The sequence below is a fragment of the Stegodyphus dumicola genome, chromosome 2 (assembly GCF_044657685.1).
Source record: "Stegodyphus dumicola isolate Sdum_Otavi_A_Nest chromosome 2, ASM4465768v1".
Classification (NCBI taxonomy): domain Eukaryota; kingdom Metazoa; phylum Arthropoda; class Arachnida; order Araneae; family Eresidae; genus Stegodyphus; species Stegodyphus dumicola.
In genome coordinates this window covers 249,115,436-249,138,763 of record NC_140769.1, presented here as the reverse complement: position 1 = coordinate 249,138,763, position 23,328 = coordinate 249,115,436, and the positions used below count along the sequence as shown (strand labels likewise).

At 32.3% G+C, this 23,328-nt stretch overlaps 1 protein-coding gene across 5 annotated transcripts in view; it reads right to left on the bottom strand.

Annotated features, from left to right (window-relative positions):
* Window positions 1-23,328, bottom strand: part of didum (dilute class unconventional myosin) — a 148,002-nt gene that overhangs the window by 72,434 nt on the left and 52,240 nt on the right. For all 5 annotated transcript variants that reach the window (XM_085811997.1, XM_085812000.1, XM_085811999.1 and 2 more), the window contains exons 13-17: window positions 22,053-22,193; window positions 21,464-21,670; window positions 15,959-16,090; window positions 12,575-12,759; window positions 683-794 (exon numbers count right to left, since the gene is read on the bottom strand). In XM_085811997.1, the coding sequence (XP_085668123.1) occupies window positions 683-794; window positions 12,575-12,759; window positions 15,959-16,090; window positions 21,464-21,670; window positions 22,053-22,193 (777 nt within the window). The remainder of the gene's footprint in view (window positions 1-682; window positions 795-12,574; window positions 12,760-15,958; window positions 16,091-21,463; window positions 21,671-22,052; window positions 22,194-23,328) is intronic.

Below are 23,328 nucleotides of genomic sequence, written 5' to 3'. Positions count from 1 at the left end.
ATTTTAATCACATCCGTTTACTCTTTGATGGTACTGCATTTTCTCTGTCAGGCAGTATATTAAAGAGTATATTCAGATGTTATATACCTTAAGTCTGTGCTTGCTAATAACATACAGTACACCAATGAATCATTACACATCATGAAAACACGAATGCACATATCTGGGATTCCCAAATGCAATCATGATGAAAGATACTCCAAGTAACAAAGGCAAACAGTGAATAAAGTAGACAGGAAAATATTAGACCTAATATCAAACATTTTCATAAAAAAGAATTATTATACAGATGCTTATAAATTAATACCTTACAATTAAAACCATTCCAAAATCTATACAAATTCAATAACAATTAAAAAATCAAAATTCTGCTATTCTTTAACTTACATTTCCAACAAAAAAATAATCAATGATTTGTTTGATTTATCTAATTACGGCAAAACACTCGAGGGCTATCTGCCTAAGGGCTAGGATGCGATACCTTTGTGGAGGACTTTCTAAGGCAAACTGGCTTGTAAACACATTATGCATGGGGGAAAATATAATAATGCATATGCAGCAAGCTCATTAGCTGGGATTCAAACCCCACACCAAACTACCAGTGTTCAGTGACTTAGACTGCTTGGCTGCTGGTTAGCAGTAATGAATGAAATATGTAAAGAAATATAAAATAGATACATACCCTGACAAGATTTTCTAATATTTTTTGGCATGTAGTTTTCAAATCTGCTCGCTTAATATCCTTAGAACATGTAAGAACTCGATACCGATTCAAGAAGTCTTGGTATGCCCACCTATTGTACACAATTGTGAACAAAATATAAAGTACAATTTTGAAGTTGCATGAATAAATATAAAAATGTATTATTTAAAGGTATAGTTAACTCTTGATTAACAGGGTGTGGATTTACTGAACCTTGTCTTTGTTTATTGAAAACAATTGAAAAATTATCAACAAACCATCAAAAAAAAACACAATTTTTACAGCAAGTTTGAAAAGAAGAAGAAAATGCATGGGATAGTAGCAGTAATAGAAAATGTTTTCATCCACAACAGTTCATACTTTAATTGTAAACTATCTGGAAAATATAAATATTGTTTTATCATCAATTAAAAATAAATTAGTAAATCACTAAAATAAGTTATAAACATTCTATTTTTCATAGACTCCTATCGAAATACAAAAACAATATAAACAAAAACACTTTTTTTTTTCCTGTTTTTAAGTGTGTTCTTGTTTAGAATATTAATTCAATATATGTAAAACCAAATGAACTTATTATCCAAATTAAACTGCCAAAATATAGGCAAATTGTTGATTATACATCTACCCCTTTCCTATGTTTTTTTTAATTACTGTCATATTAACGAACTGAGGTAATTATCCCTAGTGTTGATAGGAATCTCTGGTTATAAATTTATGCACATAATTCTCAAAGACATTGAGAAAAGGGGGGAACTTAAATGTTTAGACAATATAGAAAAATATGTATCAAGAAGATGAATATATCCCATCTCATATAACTCAGCTTAAAAAAAAAGAACTATACATATGATACTGCTAAACCTTTGAACTTTGACCCTTAAATCCTTTGAAGCCTTTTCCAACTACAAAGTTTAAGAGCATTAATTAATCAGCATGAAACGACATTTGGACAGACAGACAGAGAAGAAAAATTGTTGCTTGTATATCAAAAACAATTCTACTCTGTATATTCACATTTCGTAAATGTAGCAGTGCGCAATTGCAGAGTGTGATGTTGTATTGTACTTTAACATCTGTAAAATTTTAATTTCCAATGCATTTACAATTTTAGTTTAAAAAGTGTTAGCCCTCACTTCAAGTGAACAGCATAATCTTAAACCTCACTAAAATCTCGATGGCAGATAATTTTATTCCAAAACTCAATGGCAGACGATAATTTTATTCCAAATGCGTGAGCACTTTTATTTTTTGTATTGTGGCAATTTCAGTTGCTGTGTTCTTTTTTGATAGTGACAAAATAAATGGAATTCTGAATAATCCTAAATGAATGAGATACTACAAAAGATACATTTCTTACAGTAGTGTATTAAAAATAATCTTTTCTTGGACTCTGAAGTTAGAATTTTGGAGCTGTGAGAGAATGGCGAGCTTCACTAACTTCCAATATTGCGAAATGTGCTTACTTACAGCGACTGCCAACAAAACACAATGCATGCTGCTCATTTTCCAGCTGAGCCACATCTAAGTGCGGTTGCCATCGCAAATGTAGTGGGACACCTCAGGGAGACAGGAAGCACTAGAAGTCATCTGCATTCCGGTAGACCAACGACAGCAGGTATGCAGGAGAGTACTTTGGCATATGCACTAGCCCATTCACATAGCAGTACAAGAGATATTAGCATGCCTTGTGGCTTATGGCCCCGAGTATGACAAATACTGCATGGTCAACATGCAAACCCCTATTATATCACTCTGCAACAAGCACCATTAGCACAGGATAATAAGCATCAATTTGATTGGTGCAGCTGGGCGTTGATTTATGTTGAAGGTAACTCGGACTTTTTATCAGATTCAATAGGAATTTTTGTCCAACATTGTTTGGTTGGATGAGACACTGTTTTAACATACCAGATTATTAAACCGACACAATTCCAACTACTGGTTGCTCTATATCTTTTCGTTTTTGATTTGCAATGCCTATATTCTGAATTTTGCCACTAGGGGGCACTCCTGTCATTTGCATTAGCTTGGATGTAGTTGCTTGTTAATAATATAATGTTAATTCAATTGCATAGCTGCAGCTCTCTCCATTCACAAGAATTTTCAGGTTAAAGGGACTTTCCTAAGCACACTGTATACACACATACTCACATATACAATACTCATAATGTATGAAAGGAAATACTGTGAAGTTTGAAAAAAGCTTTAGTGGACCATAAAATATTTTGTCTTGAAAGTGACATAATAAATTAATACGACAGAATTCGAATAATACATACATTTTGAGATAAAAAGTTGAACAGATTACATAATTTTGTGGATTACAGATATCTTTCTGAACTTTGTTTACACTTTTTTAATTCTAATTTTTCTATTAAATACAGATTGTCTACAGATACTGTATTTGCATGCAGGATACTCATGAAGCGCACTGCCACATCTGTAACTACATCACAGTAACAGTAGTCTATAATACACTAACTTCCAAAAGTTAAGCACGGAGAAGAAAATGCTAATTTATGGAAGCCAATCAGAATTGAAGAAAATGCAATTCGCTGCAGAGGTAGATGGAAGTATGCAAATATCTTAGGTAACAGCTAATCGCGCTTTCATGTCAAGAAATATGCAAAAAAGGCAGTCTTATAAGAAGCCAGCTTTATGAAGGGTTACAGAAGTTGATTGTAAGTGCTGATAAAAGGTGTTTAAAATTTTCATACAATTTGTTTTCAAGACATGCGTGTTTCTATGACTTCCAGAAGACGAATGGAAGATTCGGAGCACTGGCGTGCTGTGGGGCACATTGAAGCAGGACAGTCGATTATAGGTGCTGCTCTTTTCTTCAGCGTTCATCATTCTGTAATTTCACGTTTATGGAAACAATTCCAAACCACACAGACAGTTGTCCGAAAGCCCGTAGCAAAGGGCTTGGGTGACGGTCTGAAGGCCGTCACCCAAGGGTCACAACCCTCGCGGAAGATCAATATATTGCTATTGTAGCCAAGCGGAATCGCAGAGCGACCTCCACACGTGTGACATCTATGGTTACAGCGTCCATTGGTAAGGCAATATCTGCAGCTACTGTATGCTGAAGATTACATATGAGTGGACTGTATATAAAAAAGGCAGTCTTATAAGAAGCCAGCTTTATGAAGGGTTACAGAAGTTGATTGTAAGTGCTGATAAAAGATGTTTAAAATTTTCATACAATTTGTTTTCAAGACATGCGTGTTTCTATGACTTCCAGAAGACGAATGGAAGATTCGGAGCACTGGCGTGCTGTGGGGCACATTGAAGCAGGACAGTCGATTATAGGTGCTGCTCTTTTCTTCAGCGTTCATCATTCTGTAATTTCACATTTATGGAAACAATTCCAAACCACACAGACAGTTGTCCGAAAGCCCGTAGCAAAGGGCTTGGGTGACAGTCTGAAGGCCGTCACCCAAGGGTTACAACCCTCGTGGAAGATCAATATATTGCTGCTGTAGCCAAGCGGAATCGCAGAGCGACCTTCACACGTGTGACATCTATGGTTACAGCGTCCATTGGTAAGGCGATATCTGCAGCTACTGTATGCTGAAGATTACATATGAGTGGACTGTATATGCCCGGGTAACTCGAGTTTGTGTTCCTCTATCCATCCAATCAAGAGGGGCACAATTATAGTGGTGCCGGAAGATGTCAATTGGAATGTGTCTGACTGAGGCAATGTAATGTTTTCTGATGAGTCAAGATTTGCTCTGGAGCCAGATGTGTGTGTGTGTGTGTGATTATGACAAAGCCTCGAGGGCTATCTGCCTAAGAGGAGGCATGCCTTCGTGGAGGACTTTCTAAGGGAAACTGGCTCGTATACACATTACACATTACACATGGGGAAAACCACGAAAACGCCCATGCAACCAGCTCGTTTGCGGGATTCGAACTTCGAACTGAACTACCAGTGTTCAGCGATTTTACCGCTCGGCCACTGGTGGGCTCTGTAGCCAGATAACAAGCGAATAAGAATATAGCATAAACAACGAACACGCAATCACCGAACATCATGCATTCTGATGTGGAAGCATTATGATGTGGGCAGGGATTTCATTAGGATACCACACCTACCTGCACATCTTTAAACAGGGTTCTTTGACGGCTGTCCGTTATCGAGATGAAGTCCTAGAACCCATTGTGAGATTGTACGCTGCAGCAATTGGCCCTACTTTTGTTTTAATGGATGATAATGCACGTTCCCATTGAGCTGACATCGTCAATGACTACCTGGAGAGTGAAGGGACTGCGCATATGGTGTGGCCAGCATATTCGCTTAATCCCATCGAAAATCTTTGGGATGCTCTCAGCCGTGCTGTATCTTCACGTTTCCCACCTCCAGCAACTCTCATTGAGATGGGAACTGCTCTACAAGAAGAATGGCGATTGCTTAATTCTGTGGTGGTTAACCACCTAATTAAAAGCATGGTCACAAGGTGTAAACTTTACAGATGAGGGGGATCATATACCCTATTAATGTCCTTTTTTTTACATTTTATGCTGTTTATTTTCACTTTATACATAATTCTGTTTAAATCTCCAGTATGTCATTATCTGATAACTTACAAAATTTTAATATTGTTTTCATTTCTGTATATAATTATTGATTTTGTTTTATGCATAAATATATATGCTACTTTCCTGCCGAATTTTGTGTCAATCAAAGCATTATTTGTTGATTTTTTTGCATTTTACATCTTCGTGCTTAACTTTTGGAAGTGAGTGCATAACAACCGGCACCTGCATAAACAATTTAACTTTAAACCACAGGGCATTTGCATTTGTAATACTGCAACTGAACAACGGAGATGGACATCGGAATGCATGACGTGTTTATGTGTGAATCTTACTTCTGCCTGCAGTACTACAATGGTTGTATTAGAATTTGGAGACACTGTCAAGAGAGATTGCTTGGCTGTTGCACTGCACATTTCAACAGGAGAATGTGCGATCCTATGCTGCATGCAATGTTCAAGCTTTCTTCTTAGACTACTATATTGCATTTTTACCGTGGCCTGCCCATTTTCCAGATCTATCGCCTGTCAAACATGTCTGCTCAATGGCTAGAGAATGCATAGCTCGGCATGATGCACCCATGGGTATACCAGTTAAACTCTGGCTACACGTGGAGGCATGTCCTTCTTTGTGCTGCATTTTGGATAGCCAGCAGTGTATAAAAACAAAATAATTTGGAGGTTCCACGGAGATTTGTGAGGCAAGAGACAAGGTATGTGTTCTCTACAATATTCATTTTCAAGCCTGAAGAGTATAATGTAGTTATTTATTACTTATTCGGGAAATCAATTCCCAAAGCAGAAGTAGCACTTCAGTGCATAAGAGTTTTAAACACTCAATTAGTTTGGTTTATATATCTAACAAGATATTTTTCTTTTGTATGATAATGAGAAAAATCCATTCCCGTCAATAAACAGCACATCAGTATATTTATGTTCAAAGTTTCGCTATAAATTGGTGTGGTAAAACCTGAACTGTATATTTTGTGTGTATGTGAGAGCACATCAGTGCAATATTGCAATTTGCAGATCTAAGTCATTAGTTAGAAGAAAATTTATATAGTTAGAAGAAAATTTATATAGTTAGAAGAAAATTTATATAGTTAGAAGAAAATTTATGTTAAGTGCTTGTGAAAGAAATAAGTAGTTGAATATATTAAAACTTGTTACTTTGGTTTTCTCATGAAAGCACATCAGTGCTGTATTTTAATATGAAGTGTATTTTCTGATAAGTAGAATGTTAAATTTTAAAGCTTTGAGCAGTAAATAAAAGTTCTAATAGTGTTCTGATTTAAACCTGCTCCCATCGAATCACGTACTAAGGCATGGGCCATATGGCAATAGAAGTGACTGTTTATGAAAGCGAAAGTTAATTAGCGGTGTTTATACCTATTGGCGCCGCTCTGGTTTTTCTCTGTCTAGCTGTACTGGAAGAAAAGAATTTATTAAATTTTTTATACAAAATATTCAGTATGGATATTTATTCGTTTTATGTTTTAATGGAAATAAATTCAAAATGATTAATGCTCTTATTAACTTTTTATTTTCATTTGCCTAATTTTGTAAGAAAGAAGAATAGTGTTTTTATATCTCTGATATATTTTTATGTGTATTATTTGTGAATAACTATTTGAGTTCTTATTTGTTTTGAACAATTATTTTGTGAAAATGCATTTTTGGGGAAAGCTAAGAAAAAGGATCTATTCCTTGTCGTGACAGAACTTGGAGAAATAGCTTTAGAAGATACGAAAGTGATAGACTTAAAACGATTAATAACGAATTGTAAAAATTACAAGGAAGAATTTGTTAAAAATTTGTTAGAAAGTATTATGACTGATAGGATAGAAAAGGAAAACAAGAGTGAAAGAATTACAGTTATAACAGGAAGCTAGGGAGAGGTAGTTTCAGATACTACAACAAAATAAAGAAATTGAAAAGCAACAGTTAGAACTAGAATGCCTTAAAGCAAAACAGAACACTGAATCTGCTAAACCTGGAGGTGAAACGGTATTTAATCAGAATTTTCAGAAGCTTATGCCCAAGTTTAATTTAAAAACTGATGATATCAGTTTATTCTTAGAACTTTTTGAGAGGCTAGCTAAAGTTCTAAAATTGCCCACGGATCAATGGGTGTAACATCTCATTGGTGTTCTTCCGGTTGAGGTAAATAATATAATTGCTAGGGAGCCTGAAGAACAGGCTAGTGATTACCAACATATTAAAGAATTACTACTTTAAAAGATTTAAGTTACGTACAGAGAAGTTTCGGCAACTTCTTGTTAAGACTTTAAAATATCCACATTCTACGTAGTACGATTTTTATCCTGAAATTAAGACATTTTTAGATGGGTGGCTCAAGGGATTAAAAATCGAAACATTTGAGTAACTCAAGGATTTAATGTTGGTAGATCAGATTAAAAAAAAAGTGCAGGCCTAATGAGTTTAAAGAACATTTTATAGATGAATGGGCCACGATCACTTCACCAAAACAGTTGGTGGGTAAAATAGAGGAATTTGAAGATGCAAAAAAGACGATTGCTGGGAAAACGAAATTGGGTGAACTGAAAACGAAAACATCCGGTAGACAAATGGGTGTTTTTCAGTCCACTGGTAATGTTTTCAAAAATAGAAAACCCCTCAAGGCATGCAATTTAAAAAACATGATGATGCACACAGTGTTGGGAAAATGTCGAACTCCAATTTTGATAGGAGAAAAAGACTCCAGTGCTATGAATGTGGATCTTTTGACCATTTACGTCCTCAGTGCCCTAATTTTAAAACTCAAAAGGCAGAAATGTATTGGATAAGCGGGAGATCACAGAAGACTCTGTTAGATCCCTATACATTAAATGGAAGAGTAAATAGTTTTGAAGTACCTATTCTAAGAGATACAGGAGCAACAGTATATATTATTTGTCAGAAATATGTAGACAGAGATAGAATGAAGGGAGAACATGTGTGGGTTCGACATTTGCTGGATGATCATATAACTTGTTTATCTGTTGCTGAAGTGGATATTGAATGCGATTTGGGTACAGTAACCACCAAAGCAACTGTTATAGGAGACCACTTAGACCAAGGGTGATATTTCTTAGGCAACCAAACAGCGGCTCTTCTCAGAAAAACTGAAAAAATGTTTTTTTGTGTGTGTCGGGAAAGTTAATGCTGTCGTTACCCGATCTCAAGCACAACAATTTAAGGAAGCAGAAAATTTAAGTGAGACAAATTAAAATTCTGAGCAGAATGAGTCAGAATCGGAAGAGGAGGACAATGCTCATGAGAAGTCTGAAAACAGAGAGGGTTACAGCCGAAAACATTGCGGCAAAAGCATCGCAGACGAAAACGTCGAGGAGAGAACAACGCAAGGAGAAAACATCATGGGAGAAAACATCGCAAAGAGAAAAGATCGCAGTTTTAAAATATAGTGGTAAAAAATAAAGCGGTTCAAAAACTTTGCAGTTTAAAAACATCGCCGTCTAAAATATCGCGGTAAAAAATAAAGTACCTACAAATCATCGCATGACGACGACATCGCATACATGCGTTCTTCAAATCGCATAGTGACATATTACGTAACTGACTTTCGTCATAACTAACAAATCGATATCCAAACAATTGATTGCAAGCTATACATGAAAATGTTAATGGCTCTTTACGAATAAACGGAAACAAAACAATATGTAATTTACATTAAAACAATATCAAATTAAGAAATGTGAAAGAAAATAATCTGATCATTAACTAAGCAATTTTTATACAGGTAACTATTTACCTTCCTTTTTCTAAGCTGTATTTTTTATCAAAAATTATCAGTTAAACTTAAAATAAGCCTAGTTTATTAATGACATTTGTTAATTAACTATATAAATGTAAAATTCCATTAAGCATTTTAAGTTGCATTAATTTTCCACTCATTTTCAATTTTTAAATGCTTAAGTTTCCTTCTTATTTTTTCAGCAAAAATTTATTAGTTCGTTCAAATATATCAAATATAGAAGTAAACAAATCCCTCATTTCTTTTTGTGCTGTGTGATATTTATACGAACATGCATTTACAACTTTGAAAACCTGAAAACACATGTGTGCGATGATTTGTGGGTTACTTTATTTTTTACTATGATATTTTTGACAACGATGTTTTTAAACTGCGAAGTTTTTTAACCGCTTTATTTTTGACAACGATATTTTGAATGTTTTAGAAATGAGATAATTTCTCTTTGCAATTTTTTCTCCCACGATGATTTGTTTCATGACGTTTTCTCCTTGCGTTGTTTTTTCTGTGACGTTTTCGTCCGCAATGTTTTCAGCAGACACCACAGAGAGATATTGCCTCCTGTCAACCATTCTGTCCCCACGAGTCCTGCAATTCAAATAGACTCAAGTACTTTTATTGCTGAACAACAAAAAAGTAAAGAACTTGCCCTTTTATTAGAACTAGTAAAAAGCAGAAGTAAGACAAATTATGGGATTAAAAATGGGGTTTTAGTAAAAAAGAAAGTAAATAAGTTAGGAGGAGAAGAACATTTGATTGTTGTTCCAGAAAACCTCAGAGAGCAAATTAAAGCAATTTGTCATGAAGAAACTTCAGGTCACTTAGGAGCTCTGAAAACAAAAGACCGGTTACTAAGACATTTTTTCTGGCCAAATTGTTATAAAGACATTGAGGAATTTGTTAAAACATGCGACTCCTGTCAACATGTAGGAAAAGCAAGTGACAAAAAGAAAGCACCGTTGGTAATGGCAGCTGTGATATCTGAAGTCTTTAGTAAGTTTAATGTATGATGCTTGCGGGCCTATGCCTACATCTACTGAAGGTAATAAATATCTTATTACAGTTATGTGCTTAGCCTCTAAATATCCTGACGCGATCCTGGTAAAGGATGTAACGTTGAAATCCGCTGTAAATGCACTCTTGCAGGTATTTAGTCAGATGACCTTTCCAAGGGAGGTTCAAACTGATCAAGGGAAATCTTTTATGAGCTGCTTAACTGTTGAATTTTTGAAGAGGTTTGTATAAAAATTTCCAGAAGTTCGGTTTACCACCTCCAGAGCAATCTTGTAGAACTGTTTCATAGGTCAATAAAAAGGGTCTTAAAGGTATTATGTATTGAAGCTGCCCCAAATTGGGAAATAGAAGTACCTGCCACTCTCTTTGCTCTGCGGACAGTAATGCATGATAGTACAGGATTTAGTCTGTCTGAATTAGTGTACGGGAACCACCTCAGAACACCTATCGCATTATCGTATGAGAAATAGTTAGATCCTCAGGAAAAAGAAAATACCATAATAGAATATGTTTTCGAATTACTCAATAGGCTAAAGAAAAGTAGAGAAGTAGCTACAGAGAAAATGGAAGAGGTGAGAGACAAAAGGAAGAAATAGTATGACAAAAATGTCGTAAAAAGGGAATTCCTGCAAGGAGATGCAGTATTAGTATTGGTAGTGAACCAACCCCATAAACTCGCTCCTCAATGGAAAGGTCCAGGAAAAATATAGAAAAGATTATCTGAAACAAATTATGTGGTTAGTTTTGAAGAGAATCAGGAAGCGAATAAAGTGTATCATGTAAATATGTTAAAACATTATCATAAGAGATTTGAACTTTTGAATATGGTGCTCCTTGACAACGAGGAGATAATTGAACCCTCGGAATTAGAGGAGGATTTTCCTTATATGTTAACGGACCCCAATATGTTTGATTTTAATTAAATAATAGCAAAAGATAATCTTAAAGAAAGACTTAGTGATGAACAAATCCTGCAGTTGGGGAAAAAGCTCATAATACACTATAAACTAAATCTAAACATTTACTCTTCATTGAGATATTAACAGATGCAGACAATTTATAAATGGAATATCCTCCGAAATAGCACTTAAAAGTATGCATTTATGGTTGAGAAATTTAAGGTAATGCAGAAGTAGATTCTTGTTCAAAAAGAAATTTTGTCAAAAAGAAATATGAACACATTGTTAATACTATTATGGCTAATTTTTAGGTGATACGAATTGGAGCTCTTATGAGTAGAAAGAACTTAATCATTGCATTCAGAACTTAATCATTGCATACAGAAGGTTACAAGAGAAGAAATTCTGCTGCAAAAAATTTTGTTAATGTTCAATCTAAGAAAAAGGAACATCACCAGAAAAATGCAGTGGTGATTTCTGTAAAAATAAGCAGTAAGTAGGCCATCCTTTGAGACAGCCATAAAACAACTCTAAAGGACAAAGAGACCAATTATGTGGTAATAGTTCCTTTACAGTTGTTATATTACATACTCACTGCCAGTCTAAGCATATATCTATTACATATATTGGTAGCGATCGCAGCTCTTCGCGTATACGTGATGCTGGGCTGCTAAGAGTGGAATCGTTGTGGTGCGCATTCGCAACGTTGGTCCTGAACGGGTTAACACTTAGAAATCAATTCATATTACATAATATCATTTTACAATTTCCAAATCATCAGTGCAAAGTGTGCTAAATGAATTAGATATAAATTAGATAAAAACTGTAAATATTAGAGATTAAAACTGTATCCATACAAAACTGAAAGCAACTTAAAAGACTATGCAAGATGATTGATGATTAAAAAAATGTAAACAGTTTGTTATACCAATGCTGGAAAAACAAAAAGAATTGATAAATCTTTTATGAGAAATACCTTCTAGCATGCAGTGGTAAATATCAAGACCTGAAGAACTGAAACTTTCACATTTCACAGAGCTGCGAACATAACAGCCCAATGTAAATTTCTGATGTGGTTTAATGATCCGCCGTCTTATCAAACTCCTTTTTCATCAAAATAATAATAATAGCACTGAATATTTACTAAGACATACTGAAGCAACGCGTGCATCTCCAGGTGAATGAATTTATAAAATTGTGTCCTCACAGGACCACCTCACAGACAGTACATGCAACAGTCCTTTAATCAAAAGTTTCCCCAAACAGGGACTTAGCAGAGTCTCTTCACATATTTTTCAATTTTTTTAAATGGTTTATTAAATGTAAAATTTATTTCATCCCAGTTTTCAGATATTAAAAATATAATAACAAAAAGTTAGCATAGACATCCTGATAAAATGAATTTGGGGCCTAATTACTGATTGGAAGTCCAGCATGTGACCAATTTGGAGCATCATACGTAAACAACTGAAGATATGTTACCTTTCTTTTGTTACAATTCCAGTTATTTTATATCTGTTACGGCCATCTGAAATTGGTAACATATTTCTCGAAATCCCTGTATTTTGTACACAGTTCTGAATTCACCTTGTAAACATAAAATTAAAAATTTAATTTTAGTTTAGAACGGAAATAAATTTACCTGGATGGATAACCTGCAGCACTGATCCGTATTGTTTCAAGTACTCCACACGCTCTCAGCTGTTGCACTGCTCTGTGTGGCTCAAAATAAAATGCAATTTTCTGGTCATTTGGTTTTATACAACGCACATAATGTGGAGTAGTTGCATTTAAAGTAGACATCAGGAGACACAAAGATTCCCTAAACTATTGAGAAACAAAATCATACATGAAATATTTTTATATGCATACATTTTTTTCATAAATATTTCTCATCAATATATTAAAATTATTATACTCATTTTAAATTTATAAAATAATAAATTAGTTGTACACATTTATAAAATAATAAGCTATTTATGAATTCCACATTTATAAAATGATTATATATATTAAATTTTATTCTTAAATATAACTTATTCAGTGAAATGTTTATCATCTCTTACTTAGAAGCTAAATGATGCATTTTCTTTTATTTAACAACATAATAACTTCATTTGAACATTCTAAGGTATAAAACATCAATATTCATCAATTTTTAGCATTAAATTAAGTTTTTCAGTGTAAAAAAATACTTTCAAAGTTTCAAAAACATATGAAAGTTAAAAATGTCAGTTAACATAAAGTTAAAAATGTCAGAGAACAGAAAGGATATGAAAATTATAAAAGGGTAGTTATAGACAAGCAAATTACAATATAATTGTTTATAAACTAAATAAACAGTCAAGGATAATCTTTACATTTTTATCTCTTTTGATTTTTTGTTAAACTGCAGTTTAACCTTTTTGGCTGCAGTTATACATTTGTGCTACAAGAAAGTTTTCAACAAGAGTGGTTGCAATATACAGCAGCGCTAAGTCACCAAAATACATTTTGTGGCATAATTTTTTTAGCTTCCTTCCAGATTCATCTTAGCATTGCAACATTTTCAATAATCAAAAGTAGCGATCCGTGCTCCTAATTTCACTGAAAATATTGCTTCAGAGAAGCTTATCTTTATATTTATGTTCCTTTAAGGATAACTTTTTATTTTGAGCCATTAATAACGATGCAGCAATAAAACAATATAATTTGTTAAATTCTGTCCTTTCTGAAACCTCCAAGTGATCCCTTTAAAGATGTTGACACCAGCAGTTGTTTGTTTTTTACACAATGAATTAAATCTTCAGAAAAAAAGCAGTTGGAAGTAATCAGAAATTCTCGAGGAGCGATTTAAATTGCTTCCTACTACTCACAATTGCTGTGGCATAAAATCATGTATTTTTGGACTAAACTTTCATCTGAAACCAGATGGAGTATCAATTCGTATTTTATGTTCCTCCGTTTCTTCAGATACTGAGGTGCTAACTTTATGTACTGGACTGATTTTTCTCCCTTAATGAAATGCTATATTATACTCATTTTCTTCATCAGAATCACTTCCTGGATCATTTATTTCTTTTACCCACTGTTCTCCTTTCAAACATTTGGCACGCATCCTGAAGGGAACTAAATTCAAACTGTAGGTAAAACATTAAAAAAATTTACGATATAAGGAAACAAAACTATTTGTTGTCCGTAGTTTAGCTATACATTACAGAATATAGGTAATTAAGGCATGCTGTTGTATTGTTACTAATCATATCATGGAATAAGTAGAGCAGCTGACAATTCTACTCACAGAATAGTAGAGTAATGCATCACACTCAAAGTGATGTGTACTGTAGAGCGAATCATACCCACAGAACTTTCCATAGATGCCGCTTTTAGGGGCACAGTGGTCGTATCCAGAGAATGTTTCATGACTGCTGCCAGTGTGTGGTGATAGTATTTGGACAAGCTGCCACCAAAGAGAGCCTGGAGTACCCAAAGAACATTTCGTGGCCAGACAAGGGAAAACAAAATGTTTGAAATAAACCTCATAATTTACATAGTTCTTATTAGAATGAAAAAGATAATTTTGTAGCTTCCTTCCAGATGTAGCACAGTATAAAAACAGACACCTTTTAAAGGCAACCAATATTGAAAGAAAATGTTTAAATGAAGTTTAACTTCAGACAATGAAAGGAAAACAAGTTCTGTAAAATGAAAGTACACTATAACTGCAATACCAATAAAGGAATAAACATATATGAGGAAAGCTGAAAAGCAAGGCAAGTGACTAAGAAACACTTGATAGTAAATTCAAGACAAAATTCACATGCTGCTTATTGTTTTGCTAATTTGACATGAAAAGAAACTTTTTCAAAATTCTTTCATAAAGTTTAAAGCTGCTGAACAACGACCTGAAACATACTAAGATGTAATGAATATATATATAAGAAAACTTTCCATATAGCATCTCCAAGGAATACAAATTCAATTTAAAACCACGAATGAAAAAACATTTTTTAATCAGAATATAAATTAGTAATTTCAACTTGTTTAAAAATCTGCAAAGAAAAATCTTAAATCACAAAAACTAAATTCTAAATATTGAAAAAGTAGTTAGTATCATTGATTGCAGATTAATCAACTTATCACGGAGATAAACCAATCTAACATCAATTAACAACAACTAAATTAAGATAGTGTTTCATCTTACTTCCAAGTAAGCATCAAATTATTTGATAGATTCGAACCATAAGTCAAAATTAACACTCAATCCAAATAAAGCCCTTTGTCCATTTAATTTAAGCCCAGAATCTTTTTAAACAAGATAGCAAATAATCTTAAAATTAAAGTTTCTATTAAGAACACAATTAATCTAAACGAGATGCTTACTTTAGAAGACATATCCCCTGCATTCTCATTTCAATTTCAAAAACAGAATGATATAACCTCAAAATTAAAAGTTAAAACATAGTTAATTTATAAAATTTTAAAGATCAAACTAGTAAGTTAAAATTAACAAACTTGTCTTCAAAATTACAAGACCAAATGGCTGGAAATTCAAGTATTTATGCAATTTCAGATTTTTCTTTGCAGATTTTTAAACAAGAATTGAAATTACTATTTTAAACACATTTAAATTCTGATTCAATTTTTTTTTTTTTTTTTTTTCATTTGTGGTTTTAAATTGAATTTGTGTTCCTTAGAGATGGTATATGGAAAGTTTTTCTCATTTTCAATTATGAATTATAAGTTTATTACTTTACAGCTTTGGCACAAGTCATAGGCTTTTTAATTTACTTCTAATTTATTTTGAATATATATATATATATGATTAAAAACATGATAAAAAAAGTCTCCCAACAATAATTCTAAAAATACTAGTAAGCATTAAAAAACTGTTTGCAAGAAAAATGAATTTAAATCCTATGATAATGCATGCAAACATGCCTCAAAATATTAATTGTAATAATGAATTAAGAAATCAAACATCAATATCTATTACATAATTTCTTTTTTAAGAGAAAAATAAAGCATAAAGCTTTAGAAAACTCACTTGTGAACCAACTGTTTTCTTATGCTGTTTCTGACCAGCTTTCACAGGAGGTGCAGCTGATCTAACTTTTGCAACAGGTTTCAGTTTTGTGTCACTTTTCTCCTCTTCAAATAATTCAGCCACAAGCTCAAACTAAATATTTATACCTTATTAATGAGGGAAAATGTATATAAAATATAAGACATGAAAAATTATTGCTAATAATAATAATAATTAACTTTCCAAATCAATACATATATTTTATCATACCAATATGCAAGAAACCTCACAAACTATAAAAATTAAATCTAAACAAATCAGTTTCAAGATGTACATTTAGGGACAATTATTAGAGTAACTTTTAAGTGTAAAATTAGTTATTAAGAGGGCTTTCTTCAACTAGAAAAAGATTACGATTTAATGTTCTAAATGAATAATCTTTATTAGCATGAATGCCTTGAATAAAACCGAAACATCAAAAACCAGCTTCAATTGAAAATCAAAATATACCAAGTATGCTATAAAGTAGTTCCCACAAAAACACCATTTTTGCTTTATTTAAATAATATAGGAAAGCAAAAATGGCGTTTTTGTGTTATTTAATTTTCTGTGTTTTATTTATGTTATTTAAAAAAATTATGTAAATATATTATTTAAAAATGCATTTTTAAATAATAAATACATCATCGCATTTTAGGCTAACCTCATACTTTATGATACGTATGATTTACTTTATACATGCTTTAGATTCCTTGGCAGACTTTTTTTTAACACCGACTTTTTTTTTTTTTTTTTTATGAAGAAGGTCTTGTTTTCAGTTTAGATAAAATCATAAATAGTTTCCATCTGTATTTCAACGTATATAAAATATACATTTAAACATTTATGAAATTTACAAGAAAGTTATAATGTTTTAAGATAGATAACGATAAAAAAATCATAATTTAAATTTTTAAAATATAATACAGATGTTTTTACTTTTCAAAAAAGAATACAATTGAATAAAAGTATACAAAATAAGAAGACAAAAGAGTAATAAATGCTATCAAAACTATTACAAAATGTTATAAAAAAAACTTTTGTGTATATCACCAGTATAAAATAAGAATTTAGAATGTACAAAAATAATTGCTATAATAAAAATTACATGATGTTGTGATAAAAAAAAAGTTTTATGCAAATTCTAACACCTGACAGTAGTTAATACACACACACACACACACACACACACACAAAAAAAAAAAAAAAAAGAAAAAGAAAAAAAAAAAAAGAAAGAAAGAAAGAAAGAAAGAAAAACAACACCTTAAGGCAATTCTTTACTACCCAGGAAAAAGTATTATCTGACATCTCTGGCTCTCCTGATATTATATTTTTAATTATTCTACTTCAGGCACTTGCCTACACATCTTTTTTAATTCCTGATTTTTCTGTCAAAAGAGAAAATCATGCTTTCAACAGCTTCCCTACTCTTCTGATCTTGCTCCCACAGACTTCACTCTTTTTCAGAAATGAAATTAACTTTGTAACGATGATCAATAAGATAAAAAAAAATCTGAAAAAACAACTAATTGTTATCTCCAAAGAAGCTGACCATAATTGCTATACAAATGGTTAAATGAAAGTGAGGTATCAGTTAAAAGCGCACTACAGAAATGAACAAGGCTAAATAACCTATAAATCCATGAAGAAAAATGTAACAAAATTTTTAAACTTTTTGAACAGATCTTATATTATATAATCTACTAGTTGTCTATTTAACATGAATTACCATTTCTATTATAAATGCGAGATTCTTCAAATGGGAACCCTAATCCAATAAAAATTACAAAAAAATTACTGAGATATTGCAAATACATTTTAAAGCATTATTTTTTATAAATATTAAAATACAGCATGTTTCAAAAACAATATACGTATTTCGAATGCATATATTTATTAAACTGTATGACATAAGAATATGAAACACACATATGTACGAACCTCTCAAGTTCTGATTACAGATGTTACAGATATTCAATATGTCTTCCATCAGCGGCACGAACAATATCACATCAAAACTCAAATTCCTCCCATACTCGGGCAAGCATGTCTGTTATCAATGATGTTATGACAGTACGGATCCGGTCCTTCACCTCTACTAGGTTCTGTGGGAGTGGTGGTACATAAATGTTGTCTTTAATGAAACTCCACAGGAAGTCAAATCTGGTGACCGTGAAGACTGATGACCAATCCAACAGTTTGGTAGAGTTTTATTCAGATAATCATGCACTTAACGACACCAGTGAAGGGGTGAAGGGTCTTGTTGAAAAATGAAGTTGTCTTTGTGCAGCCTCGGAAACAACCAGTTTTGTAAATAGCGAGATACTACTGACTGTTAACCATGTTTCAATCAAAGAAGAATGGGACGTAAACAGATCATCGGGATATCGCACAAAACACATTGATTTTGGGTGAATCTTGTACCTGTTCAATGGCTGCATGTGGGTTCTGTAGGCCCCAAATTCGAACATTGTGTTTGTTTACATGACCACTAACATGAAAAGTTGCTTCATCACTGAACACGATGCATTGAGTAAAAGTGTTATCATTGTCAATAGCATCAATAATCTTGTTACAAAATGCCACACGTTTATGTTTGTCATCAGGATGCAGAGCCTATAACAAATGTAACTTGTAACAAAGGTAATGGCTTCATAACCAACCGACATCTCAAAACCCGCCAAATTTGTATGTTGTAACTGTAGGCAGTTGTAACTCCTGACTGGCATGACGAGTTGATTTTGAAGAGCTATGTTAAAAAGCAGTTTGAATTCGTGCAAAATTTTCGTCAGGAACACAAGGGTGGCCAAGACTCTTTCCTTTACATACACATCCAGTATTTACAAACTGTCGATACCACCTGCGAATGTTCCACCCATTTAGAGGATCACTTTGGTAACTCAACTTGAAACGTCTTTGCACTGTAATCACAGAATTGCACTTCGCAAACTCAAGAACACAAAATGATTTCTGCTGCAGAGTAGCCATTTTAAACATGTGATGGTTACCACACAAAACAGAAGACAACTGACATCTAGAAGCTGTTAATATACACTAGACTATGTATTCGTTTCGCTAATAGCCGAGCCGAGGCGCAGTGATTGATAATTTGGATGAAATAGCACTTTGTAATATGCATAATCTTTCTGAAACACGGTGTATATCAATATCTAATCAAGTTTTTATTGAATAACTATAAACTATTTACAATTATAACTAAAAATTTTATCTACCTTACCACGCATCTTTTGACAATTATATGCAGTAATTTTATAACAATGCAAGTTTCTGTAAAATGTTTTTAAAAGTTTTATAGGACTTTCTGAGATTTCATGAACATCAAACTTTTCCATGATCATGAAAAAAATTTATGAATTCTGAAGTTTTTTTCCATTACTTTTTAAATTCCATTTTAATTGTTACATTACTTTTCACATTCAAATATTTTTATTAATAAAATTAATGAATAATATTTCATGAGGAATTTAAATAAAAAAAATAGACTGCAATGTATTTCTACTCCAAAATCCAAACCAGAATATTGACTCTTGAATTACAAAATTTTGCTTAAGCTATTAAATGAGCTCTGTACACTTATTGATGAGAAAAAAAATCTTGCATTACTGTTTGTAAATTAAAAAAAACATTGCCAGCCACAAACCTTTTCAGAGTACACATTTCAATTGAACTTGTTTTATTTTAGTATGCTATATGTATGCATATAGCATACTAAAATCTATGCTCTATGTATGAATTAAATTAGTGCCTACTTATATATGCCAGGCTTTTGTGAAGTGTTAGCCTAATTTCTTGCCACTGATTGCCCACCTTATTACATGTTCATATTTTATTAAAGCTTAGTTCTCAGTTTCTAATAAGTGCTACAAATCTCACTAGTAAATAAGTTTTTAGCAAATTAAGTCTTGCTGATTATTTTCTTTTTCTTTTACTTAAACGAGCGGGTCACAAAGAAGGAATGAAGAGAACATAGTGAGAAATACATTTTAAAATCTTGTTATAAATAAATGGGGTGAAAACATAGATAATACAATATCATATACACACAGTCTACTTCATGATACATCAGAATTATGTATTCAATGAACTCATGGAGAGATAAAATTCTGTGAAGAGATATTCTTCACATCACATAAATAACAATTTTCTATTACACACAAATGGATAAAAACTGTTTATTATTAAATTTAAGGTTAGGTTATTTAATTAAGGCAAAGCCTCGAGGGCTATCTGCCTAAGGGGAGGGATGCCTTCATGGAGCACTTTCTAAGGGAAACTGGCTCGTATACACGTTATACATGGGGAAAGCCACGAAAACACCCATGCAGCCAGCCCGTTCACGGGATTCAAACCTCAGACCGAACTACCAGCGTTAAACGACTTTACTGCTCGGCCGCTGGTGAGCCTTATTAAATTTAAGAAATTTAAAAAAAATGTATATATATATATAAATCTGAAAGGCTTCAAATTTAAAATTACATTCTCAAAGGGGCATTTTTTAAAAATATTTTGTCTGTTGCCTTTATTTATTAAAATAACACATTCTTCACACTTAAACCATAAAATTCAGTTCAAGAGCAATATAGCAAAATAGTTTTAAATTGAGCATATCTTTAGAATTTCCGGTACAGAATCTCGTGTGCTGGAGATAAAAATATTTTTCCTGTACAATGTTGCCATTGCTCGCTTTGAAATTCTTGAGTTTGTTAATCAAAAATTTGCTAAAGTTTCACAAAATATGAAACCGATAATAAAACAAATTCCAAATTTTTAAATTTGAGCTTCTACATGCCCATATTCGCAGTAGGATTACATCAATCAAAATTCAATGGCTCTATGTACCATTGTTTTATCACAATGCAAGAAATATAGATACATTTATGCAGATTTTTCATTATTTAATTTCTTCAAATATAATGCAAGACTCTAACATTTGGTGGCAACAATTTGAGAAAAAGAAATGGACATTTATAGTGAACCAATGCAAAATTGCAAAGCGAAAACAGTAGTCCTTCAGGGACAACGCCCCCTTGAACTACAAAATTCTTATTTCTCCTTTTATACTTGTGGCAACATTCCCAAACAGAAATGGAAGTAAATAAACCATCACCATATGATAAAAATGCACTAAATTAATTATGAAGAAAGCAATACTTTTTGCAATTGCAATTAATGAAATACTATGGCTTCAAAAGATGATTCAATTTGCTTCAGTGCATTTTTTGCTATACTGAATATCTGCTTAAGAATAAATATTTCCTACTGACTATCCAAAATTTTAATAATTTTATGATGGCTCCAAAAATATAGCTTCACAAATTATAAAATATGTTTACAAGTATAAACAAAGTTTATATAAATATTATAATACATATTAAATAAAACAGTAAATACTGTCAATATAGAACACAGAATATAAATTCAGAAGTCCCCCCAAAAAAATATGACATGAAGGTGAAGCAGACATACCTGACTAGCTTTTAAGATATTGATATGTTCTTCCATTACAGTATCTCTGTTCTTTTCTAAGAAACCTACAACTTCATATTTCACTTTGTCTGCAAAGTGATGAATAATAAAAGCAGTATTTGACAAGCGAGGCTTTTCAAAATGCTTCCATTTTTTGCACTGACTAAATAGTTTCTGACACCATGTTTCATCTGTACCTTTTGGCATCTGAAAAATTCACACAAAGATCAGAGCTGAATATGGCAGCATAGCATCTTATTAAACATTATTTTGGGCAGATTCAAAAGATTTCAGGAATATTAATAAAATTCTGAAATGCAACTGATAATGAAATATATTTCAATTTGAACAAATATATTATTAGTAAAATCTTATGATTAATGTCAGCAGGTACTGGGCTACTAGAAATTGATGTGCATATGCTCACAGATGCAAATTAATACAACTGGATGCAACAGAATTGAGCAACTTCGTTATTATTTAAAACTCATGTTGAGAACTAAATTTTATTATAGTCCATATCAAACAAATATTAATTTTTACATTAAAATTCTTAAATTAGAATTGCTAGCAAAATTTGCTTATTTACTTTGCACTCTTCATCCAGCAAGTCAAGTATTCCAAGTTTGCTTTCTATGAGATCAATACATGGCTGATTGTCATAAAAATCTATGAATTTCCATTCGATTTGTTCACGGACATATTCCTCTTGTTCCAGTTTAAAAACATGCTGGAAATATACATCAAAATAGTGGATTTAGTGTTCAATTAACTTATAATTACTTCTACATATATAATAAGTTCTACATTTATTGTGAAACAAAAGCAAATAGTTTAATAACTGTATTTTCACATACAGCAATTTTGCAACAAAGAATACATGAAAATTCAAAATTATTTATACAGCATTTTTCAAAAATATGGGAAATCTCATGGCAAAAATTAAATCGATTTAAAAATAATTAAATTAAGATTATTAATTATATGTAACTGAAATCATCAAAATTTATAAATATGCAAAGGTTTTTATTAAATTAAATCAGTAAACAAAACTAAACTACCATTAGATTTTAAGAAGACTGCATACAATATTTTAGTACTTCACTTGCATTCCTTCCAAGATTTGAAGTATAAGATAAATTAAATAACAGCATTATCTTAAATTTGTATAAAAAACTGATAATTCTTTCAAAGTGTTACCCTAAAGTAACATTATATGTGAAAAAAACTTTCAGAATTGGGTGCTGAGATCCTTTCCCAAAACACATTTCACAGTTCCCAAAACACATAGCTAATAAATGTAAGTTAAAACTCAAATCGAGTCACTGATATTTGAGAACAGAATACTTGTACCCGGTTGTAAACCTTACACTAGAGTGTTAACTAGTGCTTAAACACCAAGCACTGGTACATTTCACTATGGTTTGAGTACCAGCAGTTCAGGAAAACAGCATCTCAGTATGGCTCAGATTTCTATAAAGTGCAAGTTATGTAGCAAGTAAAAGCAAAGGTTTATCATCCTGCAGAACGTCTTAAATGATTAATAAATGATTTCTGCTGCTGTAAAAGCACTATGCGGATATCAAAGTTTACTGATTGTTAATGGCTAACTTGATTGAAATTTTCTGGGAAATTCTGAATCTGAAAGCTTCTACAGCTTTAACACATTTTTCCCATTACAGGTGACTGAAAATAACAATACAGGGTTCATACACACTTCTGCACGTGGACATTAAGTACTTTGATGGACTTTTAAGGGCCATCAATGAAAATAATTAAGGACTTTACATTAAGTAAATAGGAATTGAATAAACTAAAGCAATTTCTACACCCAAACTTCCCTTTTGTTATACCACTTTTGCAAC